The sequence below is a fragment of the Phyllostomus hastatus genome, unplaced genomic scaffold, assembly GCF_019186645.2.
Source record: "Phyllostomus hastatus isolate PE091 unplaced genomic scaffold, TTU_PhHast_1.1 phas_scaffold_216, whole genome shotgun sequence".
Taxonomy (NCBI): Eukaryota; Metazoa; Chordata; class Mammalia; order Chiroptera; family Phyllostomidae; genus Phyllostomus; species Phyllostomus hastatus.
In genome coordinates this window covers 16,994,198-17,015,926 of record NW_025334018.1, presented here as the reverse complement: position 1 = coordinate 17,015,926, position 21,729 = coordinate 16,994,198, and the positions used below count along the sequence as shown (strand labels likewise).

Below are 21,729 nucleotides of genomic sequence, written 5' to 3'. Positions count from 1 at the left end.
GTGCAGAAATGAGCCTAGGATCCCCGGTTTAGGGCTGCTGCCCTCACATAGGCAGCTCCTATGCCAGATCGGCTCTGTCCAGCACACATGGGGGAGGGCAGATGGGACCTGCAGGGGGCGCTCTCCTCCAAAGTGATCTGAATGAGTTCAGTCCACACCTGCTCTCCAGCGCTCTTGGTTGCTCCCCTCTGCAAATATCATTACTCCTTTGATGCCTTTCTCAAAAAAAAAAAAAAATTCATAGGAACAAAAGGGCTGGCTAAATCCCTGTTTGCCGCTAGGGAAACCATGCCACACTTTTATACGTGTGACCTGATGTAAAGATTGAAGAACAAAATAATACAAAATAGAATCTGTGCCCACATCAAGCTTATTCCATTGAGGTGGATGCAAGACTACAAGGCAAGCCCTGGCTGGTGTGGCTCAGGGGTGTGAGTGCCAGCCTGCGAACCTAAGGGTTGCCGGTTCAGTTCCCAGCTAGGGCACATGCCTGGGTTGCAGGCTGGGTCCGCAGTTGGGATTCTCCAAGAGGCAATCAATTGATGTACCTCTCACACATCAATGTTCCTCTCCTCTTTCTCCCTCCCTTCCCCTCTCTCTAAAAATAAATAAACAAAATCTTTTTTTTAAAGACTAAGAGACAAGAAGTAAATCCGGCAGCATTTTTCTCACGGAGGGCTCCTGAGAGCAGAGGACGGCAGGTGTTATTCCTGGAGTCCTGGTGGCACTACAGTTGGAACACGGAAATTTCCTTTCAGGCATGTTTTATTTTTTCAAATCAAACTTTGTACTTATGAATGACACATTTTTTTAAAATTACCAGTAAATTTAGCTTTTGTTTCCTGTGACTTCAAGACAAACTAATATGCCACCAAGAGGTGGCACTGTGCACCAAGGGTGTCACCCTAACTAGTAATGTGGACTTTGGACATCTTGAAAAACCTCATTTATGTCAAAATGTATGAGAGAGACAAACACTGCTGAAGCTGTTCAGAAAGGCCTAAATACTTCTTAAGACTATACAAAGACAGATAAAAGTATTATTCAAACCACTGGCAGTGATATAAGCTGTATGACAGCCATTTTTTTTTGCTTTAGTTACACTATTTTTTTAAATGAGGAAACAAGTCATTTTAAAAACAAACATATACACATTTTTAATATAAATGTAAAGTAAGTGTGTGTCCATGGCGGAAACAGTGTTATCTTCAGCTCCCCGCCCTTTTCAAAAGATACAAAACCATTGTTTCAAAAGATACAAGATGCACAGATAAATCACATTCACTCCTTACAAATGTTAAATAGCAAACAATTTAAATTCATAATGAACAGTGATGATTCATCAGTAGCTTGAGATTTCATTTGTTCATGCCATAATTTTAAAGAAAGAGCTAATCATGTACCTTGATATTGTCATTCATTCATGTATTACTCCAAGTACAAACCACCCTAAAGATACAGTCCCATGCTTGTCACATGTATTATAAAAATACTGAGACATCTATCAGGCATAATGAAAACTATATTTTGGAATATGTTTCACAAAGATAAGTCCAACATTTCTCTTTGGTTCATAAAATATAAGAGGTAGATTGAAATAAAGTGAATGCCTACCATGTCACTAGATTTTCAGTAAAATGTTGACAATTTATAACAGGAATTGCTAGCAATCAAATGGAAGTTTTAGGAACTAAATTTAAAAAGTGGTAAGAGTAACTGCAACTAATAAATATTTTTCTAAGTCCCAATCACATAAGTCAGAAAAGACAGTTAACTACAAAAATGGCTTCAGTAAAATAAAAACATGCTATAATATTAAAAGTTAAGTTTTCTATATCATAAAAACACGTTCTAAAACTTGGGGCAAGAAAGAATATAAATGTGTGTGTTTAAAAATTGGGCCTTGCATTTAAACTTAAGTACCTAACATTAAGACAAGGTTTGTGCTGCCCAAACTGGGAATCGCAGGTTCAAAGAAACTGAACAGTGAGGGGGAAGACAAGGCCGTTCACCCATGATCCACGCACTCCATGTAGTTAAGAAATTTCAGATTACCAAGAACGGTCTCCAGAAGACTTCCTGATTAAAATCTGATTCAAGTAGGAAATGAAGGACAAAGAAAACAGAGCTGCTCTTCAGAGGCTGATATTAAGTAAAAAGTTTTTGTTTCCTGGTGCTTTTTGAAGCAGTGCCAGGATAAACAGAATCTTTCAAATAGGCCACCTTGTGTCGGTAATGTGACAGTAATTTACTCACAACCACTGTGTCATCCCAGGAAATGCAAGGGAAACAGAGAAGGGCCCACTGAAATAAATATTGTCATCACTCCACCTTATACAAAAATGATAAAAATGGGCTAGAGTTTTTACATCCCTTGAAATTCAGCCACTTACATTCATTCTTATTCAGCTTAAAGAAAGACAAGGACATAAACCCTCTACTTATTTGCCTGCTGGAAGGTGTATTTTCGTGCAATGATTCGATTGATGGCCCTACAAGGGAATATTAAGAAGTCTGTAAAGACATTCAAAATGTATAAAACAATTTAAGTTTCAAGGTTTTCTGATCATGTTGTTTTTAAGAAGAAGACGACTTCAGTATAAAGAAACTGGCATAAACTTGAACCATTCAAAATAAAGATGAATGATTTACCATTCTCCCATACAAAATGAAACAAATTTACCCTACAAAACAAATTTAGTTCAAGCAGGTACATTTTTCGGATTTAGGATTCAGGGCAGAGATCCGTAGAAAGGACTAATAAGAAGAGATAAAATGTGATTTTTCTGGCCTTGTCAGAATTGGAGGAGCTTATCAAAACTATGATTTTTTAAAAACATCTCTGTATGTATAAAATTGAGCCCAAACGTTTAAAGTGATCCTTGATAAGCTCTTCCCTTTTGTGAAAAACCGCAGCCCCATTTGCCGTAGGCTTGCGATTCCAGGAGGAACGGTCCCTCTGGAGGTGACAGGAGATCTCAGTGATCCGGCCAAAGCAAACCATTCGACGCGTCATTTCTGGCTCACTCCTAAAGTCTGCTTCATGTTTTCATAGACCACGTAGCTGATGCCCACGGCCGGGAGCACCTTCATGAAGTTCGGGGTGATGCCTCGGTAGAGTCCGGGCACGCCTTCTTTGGAAACGATTCGTCGGAAGAGGCCGACCATGGTCAGCTGCTGGGCTCCTTCTACCATGGCTAGGAAATAGAGAAGGAAGCCAGGCTAGTTTAATATTCAAGCATGTTCTGTTCTCATTACTGTACCTAATTCTGACTCAGAATGACCCAGAAGGAATGGATAAAATTTATTCCAAGAAAGCATCCCTTTATATAACTCTCCTTAATGATGGCAATAGGCAATACCGTTATTTATTAAGTGATTACTATGTGGTAGGTGTTGGATTAATTACTTTATACACCTATCCTCCAAGATATGTATTATTAAACCCATTTTATAAATGAGAAACTGAGGCTTGGGAAGATGGAGAAACTCATCCTAGCATACTCAGTTAACAAGTAGGAGAGCGGGAAGTGATGGTGTTTCTGCCTCCAGAACTCCTCCCTTCCTACCACCCCACGCTCAGCCCTCTCCCCTCCTTCTCCTAAACTGCATGGCCAAAGCGAGCAGTTCGTCCCGGAGCTTAGAAACTCATAGGGTCCCGGAGCCTTGAAAATGGCCCCAATAGGTGAGAAAGGAAGGAGGCGGAGCCAAGGTGCGGGCACCACAAAGGCCGCACAGGAACGCACGTGGCCAGGCAGCGGGATGCGGGCAAGCGAGGCGTATGGACTTGGAGAGGAAGCGGAGAAATCCGGTGGGGCCACATGATTACAGTCTTTGCAATTCCCACTAAGAGCTTTGGAACTTATTCTGAAGACACCGAGAAGTCACGCAGATGCCTGGCGGGAGTCAAAGGACCAGACCTTGACTTTAGAAGCAACGGATCTACCAGCCACGCAAGGGACTTGAGTGGAGCCGGCAAAGACGAGGGGAGGACTGGTTAGGTGATGGTTTGAACTGGCTGGCCTGGGTTTGAAGCCTGGCTCTCCTATTTACCAAGCACACACACTTGCCCAAGTGACTTAACCTCTTTTGGCCCCAGGCTGTCCATTTGCAAAACGGAGAAAATATTAGTACCACCCCCAAAAGATGGTTATGATGGTCCAACGAGGGCATATCTTCCCGCCCCTCCACTGAGCCCGTTTTCTCCTGTGTGGGGGCCTTCGCATTCTTTTTCTCCAGCTGGAACGCTCTCTTTCCACCCGCCCACCCCCACCCAGCTGACTCCCACCTGTCTTTGTGGCTCAGCTTAAATTACAACACTCTCCAGCTCCCAAGTTAGCTGAGAGGCCCTTACTCTGCGCCCCTGACCAAGAGGAGGGGGCTTAATGAGGCTGTTTATCTGCTGACTGCATGTCTTCACCACTGGGCGGGGCAGGGACTGCCTCTGACTCAGGGACCAGTCTGACCCTCTCCATCAGGTGGTTCCTAAGCATCAGGTGGGCTGTCCAGCACTGGGCAATGGCTCAGGAGGTACCCTTACCCAAGGATGGGCTGCTTGGCTGGGGCAGGGGTGGCCATTCTTGGAAGAGAGTTTGGGGATAGAGCTGTAGGTGTCCAGGGTGTACTATTTAAAGAAATGACAGAGGGTGAGATTGGCCAGGGACAGAGCAATAAAGAAGAGAAAGGCACAGAGAGTATACTTGACTAAAGCAATAAAAGCCAGCGAATCATAGAAGAGAGAATTGTTGTTGAGATGTCAGGAAAGCCAGGAGGGCACAGTGGAATCAAAGTCAAGGGCAGAGACAGTGTCACTGGAAGAGGCTCACAGGTCAGAAGCTGTAGGTCCCACAGTAATAAGCAATTCTGCCAGCGTCCACCAAGAAACTGACAAACACCAGGTGTCCTGCATATATTGCTGCTAATTCTTACAACACTGCACAGTTTTCATTCCCATTTACAGATGAGAAAACGAAAACCCAAAGAGGTTGTGCATAGGGATCTGAACCCACGTTCATCTACATGCTAAAGCTTCTGGACGCTTAAAACATGCATTCTCAACACGGGCAACAGGATCCTTACTCTGTTCGTACATACAGCACAGGCACACTATCATAGTACACGTGCAGAGTGTCCGCGGTATTAAAATTTCGTGAAGAAGGAGCAACCAGGAAAAGGCTTTGCAAGAACTTTCCCTAGGGAGGCAATCCTGGACATGAGGTTGAGCTACAGTACCCCGAAAAGCACGGGAGGGCACCCTTCCCTCATCGAAAACCCACCTTGAGCCTGCATGCGCGTTCTCACCAAAGCCAGCGGGTAGCTGGCCAGCTGCCCACAGGTGCTGGACAGGGCGCCGCATCCCAGCAACACCGTGACCCCGGGGTTCACAGAGTCTTTGGCAAAATTTTCCAGCCAGTGGGTCTTCAAGAGCTGCCAGAGAAACGGAAAAGAAGGTAAATGGTGAACAACTAACTTCACAACCGCTTTCACTCAATGTGGACACTCCCACAGCCACGCTCGTCCTTAGGAGACACAGGCCGCCCTTCCGCGGGACCGGGGGCGGGGCACACTCCCGGGGGCGGCCATGTGGCAGAGTCGTGGGGCAGCCACGGAGGCCGCGGACATGTGGGGTCTGTGCTGGCGGTCCGTTGGCTTCCAAGTAAACGTCCAGCCCACAGCACCCCAACTGTGGGGCCTAGAGAACACTGTCTACAGTGAGTATGAGTGAAAATGACACACTACTACCAACTGCATCTAATTCTGTACTTGACACGTGTGGTATTTCATTCAGTCCTTTCACAGAGCTCTGAGACGGAGTTATTCTACTGACTTTAGAAATGGGGAGAATTAGTCTCAGTGGGTTTTTGTAAAAACAATGGTGCAGAATCAAGGGTAGGGGTCCCCAGGCCATGCTTTCTTCCCCATTATTTTAGGTCCCGCCATTTCCATTAAAAGGCAATGATTGAGAGAAGTTTTATTAACTATGTATGTTCATCTACTTTTTAAATATAAATATTTTAGGTATAAAATATATGCCAGTAAGTGGGGAAAATTATACTTTGTTATGGTAGCCCAAGAATACTAATACACTACCCAAAGCCACCTGCAAACTCAATGCAGCCCCTATTCAAATCCCAATGAGATTTATTTGAGGAAACAGAAAACCACCTAAAACTTATAAGGAATCTCGAGGAGCCCTGATCAGCTACAATGATCTTGAGAAAGAAGAATAAAGGTGGAGGCCCCAAAGCAGCAGGAGCCAGGCCAGTGTGGTGCTGGCATGCAGGCAGACACTTCGATCGGGGGAGAAAACAGAGAACCCAGAAGTAAGTTCTCTGAGGTGAGACCAAATGATCCTCCACAGGGGTGCCAAGACTACACACCAGGGGAAGAACAGTCTCCTCCACACACGGTGCTGGGAAAACCAGATATACACTCGAAGAAACAAATGGACCCTTACCTTACTCCACAAATAAAAATTAACTCAGAATGGATCAAAGACCTAAACATAAGACCTAACACTGTAAAACTCCTTCGCAAAAAAATATAGGGTAAAATCTTGAGAATATTTGGCAGTATTTCTTGGATATGACACCAAAAGCACAAGCAACAAAAGCAAAAACACACAGTGGACTTCACTGGCTTAGAAACTTCTGTGCAGCAAAGGAAACCATCGACAGAGTGAAAGGGCAATCTCCGGAATGGAGAAGAGAGTGCAAGCCATGTCCCTGATGGTGGTTAATGTCCACACTATTTAAAGGCATCCTACAATTCAACAACAATTTAAAAAATAGGCACAGGACTTGGATAGACATTTCTCCAAAGAAGATATGTAAGTGGACAATAAGCATGTGAAAAGATGATCAACATCACTTATCATCAGAGAAATAAAAATCAAAAGCACAATGAGATATTGCCTCATACCTCACAAGATGGCCACTATCTAAAATAAATAAATAAATAAACACCCACACCCCCCCAAAAAAAAAAAAAGAAACAGAAACTAATGAGTGTCGGCAAGGACGCAGGGAAATCAGAACTCCCACCCACTGTCGGCAGGAAGGAAAAAGGGCGTAGCTGCCGTGGAAAGCAGTCAGTTTCTCAACTCCCTTAGCATCCCATCACCACCGGATGCAGCAATTCTACGCCTAGGTGCGCACCCAAAGGAATGGAACACGGAGACTCAGATACTTGCATCTGATGTTCACTGCAGCACTAGTCACTACAGCCAACAGCTGGGAACAAGCCAAGGGTCCATCAACAGAAGCACAGAGAAAGAAAAGGCGGTGCAGCATGCAATGGAATATTACTCAGCCGTAAAGAGGAACAGAGTTCTCAGACAGGCTACAACATGGCTGAACCTTGAAAACACCATGCTAAGTGAAATAAGCCAGGGGGAAAAAAGGACAAATACTCTATGATGCCACTTATATGCAGTAACTAGGACAGGCACATGCATAGAGAAAGTAGATTAGAGGTTGCCAGGGCCTGGGTGGGGGAGAGAGAGTGGGGAGCTATTTCTCAATGGTTATAATCGAGTTTATGTTTCGGGTGGTAAATAAAGAAGTTTTGGAAATAGTGGTGGCAACTGTACAACACCGTGAATGTAATTAATGCCCCTGAATGGTACCCTTAAAAATGGTTAAAATGGCAAATATCGTTATAGACATATAAAAAACACAACTTTTTAAAATTAACGATGTCAAATACCAAAAGTCATTGAACTACACTTTAAATGAATGAAATGTATGGTATCCAAATTACAGCTTCATTAAGGTGTTTTTAAAAAGCAGTCAAACCCTCTCAGAAAGGTTTTATCTCACACACACACACACACACACACACTGCCCTCGGCCATGGGGTGGGTCCCTTCCTAATGTGCCCAGGCTCGCCCCAGCACAACTGACCACACTGTGCCCTAGTAGTCTGCTGGTCTCCCTCCCCACCAGCCCATCACCGCATCCTTCTCCCAATCTGCAGACCCAGGGCCGCCCCCAGCAGCCTGCACGCACTGCCGTGCTCAACATCCACCAGGCTCACACATCACTAAGTGGTCAGAATGGTACCACTGAGGCCTGACTCAAATGGCCACAGGTTCGATTCCTGGTCAGGCACACGCCTGGTTTTTGGGCCAGGTGCCCAGTGGGGGCCACGTGAGAGGCCACCACACATTGATGTTTCTCTCCCTTTCTCCCTCCTTTCCCCTCTCTCTAAAAATAAATAAGGAAATTTTTAAAATAAATGGCACCACTGATTTACTCCGGGGTTGTTTCATCTGCACCAGGGGCGACTCTCTCCACCCACATCTTGGCTTCATCAAAGTCGGATATGAACAAATCAAGGAAAATGTGTCATGTTCGCTTACTTCCTCTCGCCTCCCCCCCCCAAAAAAATCCTTAGTACCATCTTCTATGTTAAACAACTATATCTGACGGTGAGTCCACTCTCTTCATTAATACAAATAATTCACAGAGAAATCTAATACAAAACTGACCACAAGCATATGGGGTCTCATATTCAAGATACTTGAAAGAAAAGATAAAATGACACCCTTGAATCTACTTTTGGTCACAAACTGTCCCCTGGTACATGCATATTCCTTCATGAACAGTAACAACTACTTAGCTACACTTTCAGATTCAAAAGATGGCTACAAACTCACCTCATACACAGCAAGATCGATACCTGCGTAAGGTATGATGCCCAATAAATTGGGAATGTAACCTTTGTAAAAAGCTCCCATGCCTTCACGTTTCAGAATCTTCTTGGCACAGTCGAAGAGTCCAGAGTACTGTCCGGTTTTGCCTACGGCCAGCCTGGTTTTCAAGACCTGGACGGGAAAGACAGGACAGAACACAGCGGCTCGCGTTAACTCCATCACCAGGAAGTTCCAGCAAATGAGCACCTGGCACACACTGCCACTCAAACGACCCTCCAGGGTGTGGGTGTGTCCCCTCTCACACACTACCTCTCCTGAGGGACTAGGCCAAGCGCCCAGAGGAGCCACTGGCTGCAAAGAGGACCTGGAAGAGGGCCGTGGCACAGGAAATCGAGGGAGGATAATCTACTGACGTCTCTACAAAACGGACCGGTGGCCAGTGAGACAGGGAGGGAAATGGGAGAGCCAGAGGTGGTTCCGGTTGTGGGGTGGGGGGCAGCAGAGAGGTGGGGAGGTGGTGCCACTAGCTGAGATGGGCAATGAAGGGGGAGCACTGGGCACGGAGCTGGGTGCTGTTTGCAGGGGTGTGTGGGCCAATCACGCTAGGATGGTTTCAAGGAAAGCTATGGCGATAAGCACACCACGAGGGGGAATTAACACGGCAAATATTGCCTGGGTCTTATCGATTATTGGAAAAAGCCTTTGTTGTGTCAATAAAAATCTAAACATCTACAGTATTATTTTTGCTCTGACATGGAAGTTGGCAAACTTTTTCTGTAAAGGCCAGACGGTACATTTTTTCATCTTTGCGGGAGTTCAACATCAGACCTCTGCTGTACAGAGGTTTGGAAGAGGGGCTGGTTAACCCCCTTTGAACAGTGTAAACACTATTCTCAACTCGAGGGCTTTACAAAACAGCCCACAGGTCCACGTGTTGGGGACCGCCCTGACTGGTATCAGAGGCTGAAACCCCCGCCTAGGCTAAAGCTAAGGGAACACCCTTGGAACCGTGAGCCAGCAAGGAGACAAAAGCTTATCTTCCTGGCAGGAATGCTGCTTCTGCTGCTTTATTCATAACTGAACCCCCAAAAAGCTTGGTCGGTTAGCCAAAGACGGGTAAGATTCCCCACGGGGGAACGACCTAAGCCAGGCACGATCACTTTTGGGGGGCCCCCCAAAAGAAGGACTTGGGGGGCTGCAGCAAAAGGGGGGGTGATGGACCCTCGCTCCTCGGCTTTGACATAGCCTGAGTTCTCAGCGTCTGGAAGAAAATCTCCTTATCTCTTGGTTGCCTTAGTTCCCTTGCTCCACCTAAGCCTGAAACAATGACAGGGTGGTGCAGCTCGGTACTGAGAAGTGCGGATTCCCCAGGGTGATCTGGCCTAAGAAAGAATATGTAAATTACTGTGAAACCTCCTTTGTTTAGAATGCTCTCAGTTGAATGAGAAGGGTGTTAGGAGGAAGTTATTTTGTTCCTCAGTCTTACAGCTCTTTGACCCCAACTCAATAGACCGGCAGAGTTCTTTGTTTTCTATGGTTCCTTACTTCCCCCGAATGAGTACTGTACTTTACCTGAATTATTATGCAAAATGAGCCTAATAAAAGCAGGTATGGACGGTAAATCAGCGCTCTCCCCACTAGGGGGGGTGGCCATTCTGTCCCTACTTCCCCACAGAAACTAGTTTGTCTCTGTGCATGTGCTGTTATTTCTCGCGTGTTTATTGTCGAGCCATCCACAGCATTCCGTGGTCACTGCTGGCCAGTGACCCACGCGCAACATCCACGGTTTGCCAACCCACGCTCTGGTCAAAGGGTGTCTAGGTAGAACTACCATCCCCAAATGCTGAGACCCATTATGAACTTTATGGCACCAAACTTCAGAGAGGAACGGGTGTTATCATTCTTACCAACAGAGCGGCAGCCAGCCTCCCAGCGGCCCTCAAGGATCCCTGCTTCCTGACATGCACACCTGTGCAGTCCCCTCCCACACTGCCCCAGGGGTGCTCTGCGTGACCAACAGTTTACAGCAGAAGTGACCGAAGATCGCAGCTTCCATCCTGCGTGCTACCTGCCCCCGAGCCCCCAGAGCGCCCGTCTGGGGAAACCGTGCTGTGCAGATACTCAAGCAGCCTGTGCAGACGCCCACGCTATAAGGAACCACGGTCTCCGGCCAACAGCCAGGAGGGCGGAGCCTTGGCAGTGACCGCGCCCTGGCCGACACCTTGACAGCAGCCTGTGAGAACCCCGGGCGGGCGGGGGGGGGGCACCAGCTCTCAGCTCGGCCACTCCCAGATTCCTGAGCCTTGGAAACTGAGAGATAATAAGTGCTCGTCCTCTTAAACTGTTCATTTGGAGAACACTGGTTACACAGCGATGGATCGTGAACACAAAAACCGTTAATGCCGATGGACCTCAGGATGGCACGTACCTCCATGGGGTAAATAAACGTCTGCGCCGTTGCCCCAGCCATGGAACCAGAGATGAACCTCTCAAAGGTTCCTACTTTCTGTCCTTCCTCAGTGAGCATCTTCTTGTACTGTGTAAAGAGGTTTTAAAGGCACATTACTGTTTGCTATGGGCAGAATTATGGGCCCACACTCACAGATTCCTGTGCTGAAGCTGCAACCCCCAATGTGAAGATACTTGGAGAGGGGCCTTTGGGAGGCAGTAACTAGGGTTATATGAGGTCACAGGATGGGGCCCTCAGATGAGATTAGTGTCCTTAGAAAAAGAAACATCAGAGAGTTCTCTCTCTCCCTCTCTCCACACGCACACACCCAGGAAGGGCCCTGTGCGCACGCAGCGCCAGGGTGGTCGCCTGCAGGCCAGGAGGACAGCCCTCACCAAAAACCAACTGGGTCCACGCCTTGGTGTTGGACTCCCCAGCTCCAGAACTGTGAGAAATGAATTTCTGCTGTTTGAACCACCCACTCTACGGACTTTCGTTACGGCAGCCCAAGCTGAGTAGGGCAATATCAAAGTACAAATCAGCCCCTAGAAACCAATTACCTGATAGTGTGATTACGTTTCTCAAAGTGCAGACACTGCATTAGTGCTACTCAGCAGAAAAGCGAGGCTTAAGGGCTCACACGTTCAGTTTACTGGAGCGTGGTTTTCAGGTTAGATTCCCTCAGAACACAGGGGCTGCCGGAGGGGACCCAGCTGCTTCGCAGCCAAACAGAACAGCATTCCTCCCCCGATAATACAGAAAATACAGAAAATATGGGCTTAGTAAAGGGTTCACATTTTTGAATACTTGCCCCATGGTTTTTCTTCTGGAAGGGGAGGTTATTTTCACTAGGACAAATGAAACTGTTAACTAAGTGACAAATATTAACAACTCAGAAAGACAGTTTCTGTAGGTGATACATGTAATTACACTGCCATCAGCGACACAGTGAGAACAGCTACCTGTTCATACGCCCAGAACTTGACAGCCGTCTCGGGAGCAATTTTGATGACGTTTGTGCCATTTCCTCTCCAAAGGGAGCGGACGCCTCCTTCTTTCACCATCTGCCGGAAGCCGCCGTATATGTTCATCTTGTCTGATTTTGAACCATGGACCTAAAACCAACAGTAAAACGATAGAAAATACCGGCGACGTGTTATTGTTACTATTTCTAAAGGAGCAACACAAACCACTCCCTTTTCTCCAGTACTGCAAGACGATGTATTTGAGAATAGCACACAGGAGGCCAAGAAAACGCATAATATATAAATAAATATAAATAATTTACGGAGCACCCTACCACAATGACTGGACATATTAAACACTGCAACAGTCACAGAATGCCAAAGACTGCAAGTCCATCACACACACGCACCAACGGTCCAAGGTTTGGCCGCACACGGAAATACTTTCGTGGGCTGAATTTAGGGGTAAGAGCAGTACGATAGATGGTTTTTAAAGGTAGGAAAGACTATCACGGAGAGCTTTTTAACCGTTTTCAGAGTGCTGTATTTCTCATCGTCTAAGGGTATTCAGGACAAATAAACAGACAGGAGGTCAGGAGGTCACCTGCATCATGACTTTGAGACGGTCCAAGGGCGCGGTGCTGGTGCGGGAGACGGCCCCGGCAATGCCTCCCGCCAGCAGCTGCCTCCACCACTGCCCCGACTTCTTCTCGTCTTCCGTGAACTCATCCGGAATAGTCAGGCTGTCTCCTATGTCAATACCCTGTTAAGATGAAGAGAAAGATCCCCAGGTTCCTTCCGTTAAAGACAATCGTTCCAGCAAGCCTGTTCCAGAGGAGAAGCGTGTTGTTCTGCAGTTCAGATCAGCTTCATCCCCCAGAAAGCACCCGGAGCCAGCGCGGGCACAGGGATGACCACACACGGCTGCTTCCCACATGTAGGGCCAGTTCACACGCAGTGAAAATGCACAGTATTTGCAGATGTACCCAACCAGCAATCACAACTTTCTTTCTTGACAGATTCTGAGTAACTGTCTCCTCTGGGTCTAAGTCAGAATGAAAGGTCAGCAGTTTAATTCTTTTTAGCTATAGAAGGAAATGAGTTTGCCAGTTCTCCAAAGACACACCTTTTGTCTTGAAACTGTATCTATGTTCTACTTTGTACCATGACAGATGCTTTAGGGATGTAATTAAAAATTAAATTAAAACTAGGTGTGTGAATACCCCTAAGTTTATTTCCTATATGGACTATCTATTGAGTATTTTTATAAACCTGACTTGTCATTTAAAACATGCAAAAGAGGCTATATAAAATTTAGCTAACAAGAGGTATTGTTAGAAATGATCTGCCCTCCAATCCATTCTAAAGCTTATCAGAGAGTACAAATGCAGCCTGAGAGAAACAAAGTTCTATAATGGTGATAGTTTTACAACTTCACAGTAAGACTCTGGTACACGCGCAACAGCATAAGCAGAGCTGTGCCAGTTCAGGAGCCCCGGGCACCCTCAGCTGTAAACGTTACAGTGTTCTCAGATGGTGCCTCTACCCAGGGGTGACAGCTGCAGATAAGTATAAAGCGTACTTACAGTAGAATGCTTCCAGAAACGGACAATTTCCTCGATGTCTGTAACAGGATTAAATAAGAAGTAGTCCCTCCATTCATTCCAGTCCACTGTCATTGTCCCATCAGCATCAATGCTGGAAAGGAAGAAAGAATAAAAAAGCAGCAGCTAAGTAAGGAACACAACAAAATTTACACATTGCCATTACTGGCTACTTTGCAGAATCAGTTTCTTTTCCAACTTAATATTCTTATTACATTTTTAAACTCCTAATTCAAAGTAGGTTGTCGGAAATGGCAGCATGCACGTGATGGTCTGTTATATAGTTTTAATCACTTCTTTTTAAAATGGGCCCCAGAACTGCAGAGAGAGCTCACCAAAGACTGCTTTCAGCACTCCGACAAACCCCGAGTCAGCGAGAGCTGTCGGACTCGAAGCCTGGACGGTGAATAGCTGGGAGGCAGCGGTGAATGGTTCGTGACCCTTTCCCTTGCACGTGCTCAGGAAGATGCTTACTTCCTGATGTTCTGTTACAACAACATTTGGATGTGACACAGGAATACATTCAAAATACACTCTCAATTTCCTTCTCCAACTTTCTCTAAGCTAAGAAAATCCAGAAAATCATCTAGAACAGATCTATTATTTGTAGGTCTGTTCTTGGATAGTTTGGGAGAATCATCTGGGACTAAAATTTTCTTAATGGGAAAATTTTTAATCACTGATCCAATACCTTGATTTAGGAACTACTGGCTATTTCTTCTTGATTTAGTTTGAGCAAATTATATTTTTCTAGAAATTCTTCTATTTCATATGTTCTCAAATTTATTGGCATAAAATTATTTATAACATTTTATTATCTTTTTTCTTTCTTTTTTTTTTTAACATCCATGTGTGGTTGCCTCTCCCATGCCCCCTACTGGGAACCTGGCCTGCAACCCAGGCATGTGCCCCGACTGGGAATCAAACCAGTGACCCCCTGGTTCACAGGCCCATGCTCATCCACCCAGCCGCACCAGCCAGGGCAATGTTTTATTATCTTTTTAAGATTTCTGACACATCTACATGCAATTGGACATCATTTATTTACAAGTCATTTCTCTCTTTTCTCCATCCATCCGTCCAGAAGCTCCTTCCTGACAGTCAATATTTGGTTTTGTTGTTCCCATTACCGTATCTTTGCTTTCTATTTCCACTGCTGTCTTTATCTCCTCCTTTCTACCTTCTTAGAAATTATTCTGGTTTCTCCCCTTCAGTTAGCACATTGATTTTCAGCCTTCACTCTCATCTAATACAAAGTTTAAGCCTATAAAAGTTCCCCCAAGTACCGCTTAGCTATATCTCCCAAGTCATCATCTGTGATGTTTTCATTTCTGCATGTCCACACATAATTTCCTCCTCGACCCATAAATTATTGAGATGTACATGTCATTTCAAAAGCCACTGGAACTTTTATAACTTGTTTCTGTTATTGATTTCTGAACTAATGCAGAGTCATCAAAGAAGGCGGTCTTTGTAATACCCATTTTTGAAATATGTTGAGCCACACTTCATGGTCTACTATGAAATCAATTTTTATACATGTTCTATGCATCTAAGAAAAAAATTTTTTCTAATTTTTTTGGTGCAAGGTTCTATTGTATGACTATTACATCAAGGTTCTTATTTTCTAAAATCCTTTCTGTCTTGATTAAATTTTTTCTCTGCTTCACCTATCAAATACAGAACTATGTACATTAAAACCTCTCACTAGTATAATGAATTTGTCAGTTTATCCCTGGAATAATAATCAACAAACTTAAAAATGTTATGTCTTTGTGGCGAATTTTAAAATGTGATGACACTATTTTCATTAATGTGAAATTATAATTTTTACCTTATAATCTCATCTGATATTAAGTTAGCTACCCCAGATTTTTTTGTTTGGCTTTTTCTTTCATCTGACTATCTCTGTCTCTGAAAAAACTTTTTAAAGTTTTACCTTATCATCTTATTTGATATTAATTTAGCTACCACAGCTCAGTGAGGGGAAAAAAAAGAAACAGACACAAAGGCCACACATGCTATGACCCCATTTATATGAAATGTCCAGAACAGGCAAATCCACAGAGACAGAAAGTCAGTGGGTGCGGGGGGCCAACAGCCAGGGGATGAGTGGGGAATGACGGACCACAGGCGCAGGGTCACTGCTTGGGTGACGACAGTGCCCCAGAGTTAGAGAGCGGTGATGGCTGCACAACTCTCTGAATATACTTTAAAAACCACTGCACTGTACACTTTAAAGGAGTAGATGTTACAGTATGTGAGTTGTATATCAGTAAAGTTGTCATATAATATTTATATAAATAATTATATAGCCATATTTTTTCGTTGTGATCACCTAATGGGGATGATCGACACTTTTTTTTATTGCTCTGAGAGAGAGAGAAACATCAATTTGTTGTCCCACTTATTGATGCATTCATTGGTGGATTCTTGCACGTGCCCTGGCCAGGATTGGACACGCAGCCTTGGCATCTTGGGACAACGCTCTCTAAGCAAATGAACCACCCGGCCAGGGCCTACCTATATGGCCACTTTTAAATATCCATCCCTCTGCATCACCCAGGATCTGTTCTAGAGCTTGGGCTTGGAATGTGCATAATTCTTTTTTTTTTTTTAGATTTTATTTGTTTATTTTTAGAGAGGGAAGGGAGGGAGAAACAGAGAGAGAGAGAAACATCGATGTGCGGTTGCTGGGGGCTGTGGCCTGCAACCCAGGCATGTGCCCTGACTGGAAATCGAACCTGAGATGCTTTGGTTCACAGCCCGTGCTCAATCCACTGAGCTACTCCAGCCAGGGCTGGAATGTGCATTATTCTTAAAGCTATCAAAAGGAATACAAGAGTATCACTTCTGACCTAAGAACCAACAACAAAAAAAACACAAAAATACCCACTTTCCTGGAAGAATGTGACTTTAGAAGCAGAACACTGCATGTTCCCCATCCCACTGTCAAAAGGCTGTTTATCTGTTTTCCATGTTTTAGCTTTTCATTTCCTCAGGAAAGCCTTTCTCCCCAGTGTTAACAAGGGTAACCCCACGCTCAGCTCCAAGATCTGGACTGCTTCCTACTGAGCTGCTGCTTATAGAACAAATTCAGAAGACACAGAAAGGAGGAAGATGCCACAGGCACAGACACAAAAGGAGATGAACTCTACAATAAACCCACTGAGAAGGACCTTTTTATATAATGTTAAAGGCCAAAAGATTTCAGAGATTATTGTTCTATCCTGTGAAATAAAACAAGTAAGTTTGTAAAGATCTGACCTATGAAATAGGCGAGCTGATTACCCTGGAAATAATATTCCAGGGTATATTAGTACCTGTTTTCTGAAAGTTTACATCGGTGTTTCTTTGTCAGGCAGCTGGAAGAACATTAGAATTTCCCTCTTATCCAGCCACGTGTCGGTTAAGTTACTTGATGTATCTGCTAGGCTCCTCCCCTTAAAACAACGAGTCTGCTGTCACATTAGGAATGAAATGGGAAACTGAACACCAACACTCCTGATGTCTCTGCGGATTTAACACCTTGACATTCCACCGCCCCTTAGGGCTTGCAAAAGAGTCCTGTCTTTCTCTTATATGTGGAATCCAAATAAACAAAACACAACAGAAACAGACTCACTGGAACAGAGCCCAAAGGGGGGCTGCCAGAAGGGAGCAGGCAGTGGGGAAGAGAGTGAAAGGTGGAGGGGAACAGAGTCGATAACACTGTGAAGAAAGAGTTCACATGCTCACGGACAACAACTAGGATTTGTGGTGTGGTCACACCGTGAGGCAGGAAGATGCTGAATCCCTATACTGTGCACCTGAAACTGAAATACGATTGTATGCCCACTGCACTTAAATAAAATAACACATTTTAAAGTTAAAGAAGAAAGAGTCCTGTCTGAGCCCACACTTCCCGCCTCAGACGTCTGCGTGCCTACAAAACGGAAGGGAAGGAAAAGGGAAGAATGAGGCCGAGTGGGCACAGTGGGGGCAGCGAGGTGCCAGGACATGTCCCCGCCACGCTGGCCAACGTGACTCTCTAGTACAGGGCGTGAGGTCGGAAGTCAGAAGCTAAACTGTCAATCCACTGAAGGGCTTACCTTTGGAGAATCAACTCTGCCTGCTGTTCAGAAATAGTTAGACCTAGTATCTGCAGAGACTGAACAATTTCGGAGGCCTCGATTTTTCCTGTGGAAAAAAAAATGCAAAGAGCATAAACTCAGACTCAGAACTGTCAGGACCTTAGAAATCATGAATTTCAAATCCCTCATTTTATCAGGGAATGCCTTGAACTGATTAAGGTAAAATTATAAATGTAGGGGAGTATTCAATTTGCTTGAGTATATACTGCAACACCAACCCAAAATTTAACAAACACATTCAACAACTACACGCACATTATTTCACCCGGAAACAATAACAGCCTGGTAAGTAAATAATGACAGGCCATCTAAAGAAGAAGAGACTGAGAGCTTTGGTGGCCTTCCCAAGGAACAACATAAAGAAGCAGCAGAACTGAGATCCAAATCAAGATACTTGAACTTGGAGCCAGGTGGGTCCTGGAACTATCGGGGGGAGCCCTTCGTGAAGTGTGTGATGGTCTGACCATTCAGGTGACATACACCGGAAACTAATACAAAATAATACTGGGGGTGGGGGGAGATGCCTGGGCTTTGAGGTAATTTCAAATAAGCTAGGGTTTATTCATTTTAACAGTATGCATTTTTACATTTTAATAAATGACTGGGCATTTATTGTGCATAACGATGTATTGCCCCAGGTTCAAAGGAAGTAGAAAATGACTAAATGAAGCCAAAGAGAAATGTGGCAACAGAAATTAAAGAGAGCAGGGACAGGAGGACAACGACAGCTGGAAAAGAATTATTATTATAAGAGAAATGAGAGCATGCTTGCACACAGAAGCAGCATCAGAAGAGAAATGTGAGCGACGTGAGTGATACTGCGTTTCCTCTGAGCCGCTCACAGCCGCATGGGGATCCTGAGATGCACCGGCAGGGGGCAGGACGATACAAAACAGAGAGAGAGATCGGATGCCAAACCCGAGTTCACGGCAAAGTTCGCCATGGCAAGAGGAAGACAAGGCTTAGTTAGCAGTGAAAGGAATGACTTGATTTAAGGAAAGGACGTTGAAGCAATGACGGGATTCGCAGTGAATGCTCCGGTGGAGAGCAAAGGGACGGCATGAGAGTCTGGACGATGTAAGGGCAGTTGGAGGCTGCCACGTCTTACCCGTGCAACTCCCTAAATGACAGTCTGAAGATCATACTCTTAAAGAGACGCACTTGAGCCCCGTCGTTCACAGCAGTTACGTTCTACATGGTCACTGCTAACCTGAATTAGCGGAAACTGACCCACTGTTCCTACGGGAAATAAGGGGGTAGGCTCCCATGAGCCTCTGGTCACATTTTCATCAGCCAATCAACGCACACCCTTGTTTTACTTGTGTTTCTGTCTAAAGACACCTTACGTAACATACGTTATGGATTCGCTGACATGGAACTCACGGTCAGCCGTCCTCTGACTGGTGCCTGAATGAAGCGTACCTAACACATGTGCTTATTTCCCAGGGCGCATCCTGGCCTTCTTGCACTTGGCAATGCTCGACAGCACGACGCGTGGGAGCCATTTTAAATGGCAAAACCACCAACCAAAAGCACGAAAATGCATAAAACTTGGCACTAAGTAGACTGAAGAAGGACGCCAAGAAGTATTCTATTTGAAGGATGAAAGCCAGAACAAGAAAGCAGAGCATCGCCCTGTTCTGTCTTGGCTACAAATGAGCATGTCAAGCATCTGAAATGTCTCCATGCTCTGCGCTTGTCTACGGATGACGGCACAAGTGCTACGAGCACTGATTCGGGGGTGACTTTTCAGGGTTGAATTTTTAGCAAGCAGGCCAGTTCTCAAACACAAAACCCACAAATAATGCAGACAGAGTGTCTATGCTTGGCTTTAAGGAAGTCTGATAAACAAAATGATACACCCATCATGAGAAATTGTTGTAAAATACACAAAGAAGGTAACTTAAGGAGAAGTGGTGTCTGCTGCAAATGTGTCATAAAATCGCATCTTTATGCATTTGCTCTGAAATGGAGAACTAGTCAGTGCAGGAGAGAGCGCTGGAGTGGCTGACATCCACGTATCTGGCCAAAGTACCACCTCCATCCCCCGCCTGTGCCAGCACTACCCAGACAGTCCGGCCCTGCCATGGAACGGGAGAGGGCCCGCGGTAGGACGGAAGCATGCTGGGAAGGAGTGGAGCTGGCTGCAAGCACTGAGTTTTGCCAGAAGAGTAGACTGAGGCCAGCCTTGGGGGCACGGGATGGAAGGTTTGTGGGAGGTGACAAGCGGTCCAATAGCATGCCTTGCCCCCACAAACACAGCTCTTCCAGGCGGAGTCACAGACTTGAGTGGTCTTCAAAACCACCCCAAGAGCTTCCTTGTTTGTTTGTTTGTTTGCAGGAACTGACCTTGAATCAAATTGAATATAATGTTTAGTGTATATTCCAGGGGCCAGTACACTATAACCCTCTGGCCAGATAAACCTGCTGCTCGAGTTTGTAAAGAAAGTCTTATCACGAGGCAGCCAGGCGCACGCACTCACGCTCACTGTCTTCGGCTGCGTCTGTGCTAGGACGCGGGGCGCAGTGGTTGCAGCCGGGACCACACGGCCCACAGAGCTGAAGCAGTTACTCGCTGGCCTCTTACAGAAAACGTTGGCCAGCACTGCCATGAACCACAGTTCCTCTCCATCTATTTGCTTAATTTTTAAAATACTAAGTCTGTGAATGACCTGGCTCTGGCAGCATGTATTTAGGGTGGGTTTGGAAGCTGCATTCTAATTTTTGTTAAATAAATCCTTTCTTCCCTCAGGTGAGAAGGGTTTCATGACCCTTCCCTTTCTCCTACTGTGCTTTTTTTTCTAATTTTTATGTATTGATTTTAGAAATAGGTAAAGGGAGAGAGAGAAAGAGAAACAAGGACTTGTTGTCCCATGTATTGATGCATTCATTGGTCGATTCTTGTATGTGCCCTGACCGGGGATCGAAACCACAATCTCCGTGTATCAGGATGGTGCTCTAACCAACTGAGCTACCACCAGGGCCGATGGTGGCTCTTGCTTTTTGTTCCATACAAATAAGACTTAACTCCAAGCTATTAATCTAAATTGAGAAACCATCATTCCCATCAGAAGATACATATTTAAATGTCTACCCACTATTTTTTTCTAATTTTCAGGATCAAAGGATATCTGCTCTAAAGTAAGTCTTTCAAAAAGACTACCAAATGTAAGATAATCTACAAGTTTTTAAAATTTAGATCATGTACTATTTATGCCTAAATACAAAAGAAAACTACATCTCTTTTGTCCAGAGAGCAAAGAAACATAATTCTTTTCAACTCATAGCTTTAAGTCAAATCAGCCTATGGTTCCATAGTTAACAGTCTACAAACAGTCCAAACTCACAGTTTTTAAATTAATTGGACAAAAAATAAGTTTTCTTTACTAAAAACATAAATTCTATATAAAAATCACATTACTAAGAAAAACAAGTATTAACACTGGTGACAACTGTCATCTAAAAAAGGAAAAACTAAATATACATTGCTATAAGCTCTTAGAAATAGAAGTGCTTTCTCACCATCTTTATTTTTGTCCAAACTATTAAATGCCAATTTCATTTTTTTCTCATGGTCTTTAAGGTACCTCAAAAATTCTTCAAAATCCAGCTTTCCATCTCTGTTGATATCACCAGTAGTAAAAATTTTCTACAAAAAAAAAGAAAAAAAAGGAAGTATTTTAATATGGATTAAAACATTAAGTTATTTGTTCGTACAATTTGAGTAGAACGGCTGTTTTTCTGCAAAGACAAGTATTCCACAAATCCTAAGACAAAAGATAAATGCTTGGGATTTAAATATCTAAAACAGTATTTTTTCCCTTGGATTTCCAAAATTACATGATCTCTTCCTAAAGATGATGCTTATAAAGAGCTGTCCTACCAAACGATCTCTACTAGCAGAAATCACAGTTTCTGTGAA

The 21,729-nt window shown here is 44.5% G+C and overlaps 1 protein-coding gene across 1 annotated transcript in view; it reads right to left on the bottom strand.

Moving 5' to 3' along the window:
• Positions 1-1,131: 1,131 nt before the first annotated feature.
• Positions 1,132-21,729, bottom strand: part of LOC123804729 (calcium-binding mitochondrial carrier protein SCaMC-1) — a 28,402-nt gene continuing 7,804 nt past the window's right edge. The window contains exons 2-10 of the mRNA XM_045817154.1: positions 21,330-21,456; positions 17,766-17,853; positions 13,657-13,768; positions 12,675-12,833; positions 12,068-12,220; positions 11,085-11,192; positions 8,660-8,827; positions 5,277-5,427; positions 1,132-3,197 (exon numbers count right to left, since the gene is read on the bottom strand). Coding sequence (XP_045673110.1) covers positions 3,013-3,197; positions 5,277-5,427; positions 8,660-8,827; positions 11,085-11,192; positions 12,068-12,220; positions 12,675-12,833; positions 13,657-13,768; positions 17,766-17,853; positions 21,330-21,456 — 1,251 coding nt within the window. The 3' untranslated portion in view covers positions 1,132-3,012. The remainder of the gene's footprint in view (positions 3,198-5,276; positions 5,428-8,659; positions 8,828-11,084; positions 11,193-12,067; positions 12,221-12,674; positions 12,834-13,656; positions 13,769-17,765; positions 17,854-21,329; positions 21,457-21,729) is intronic.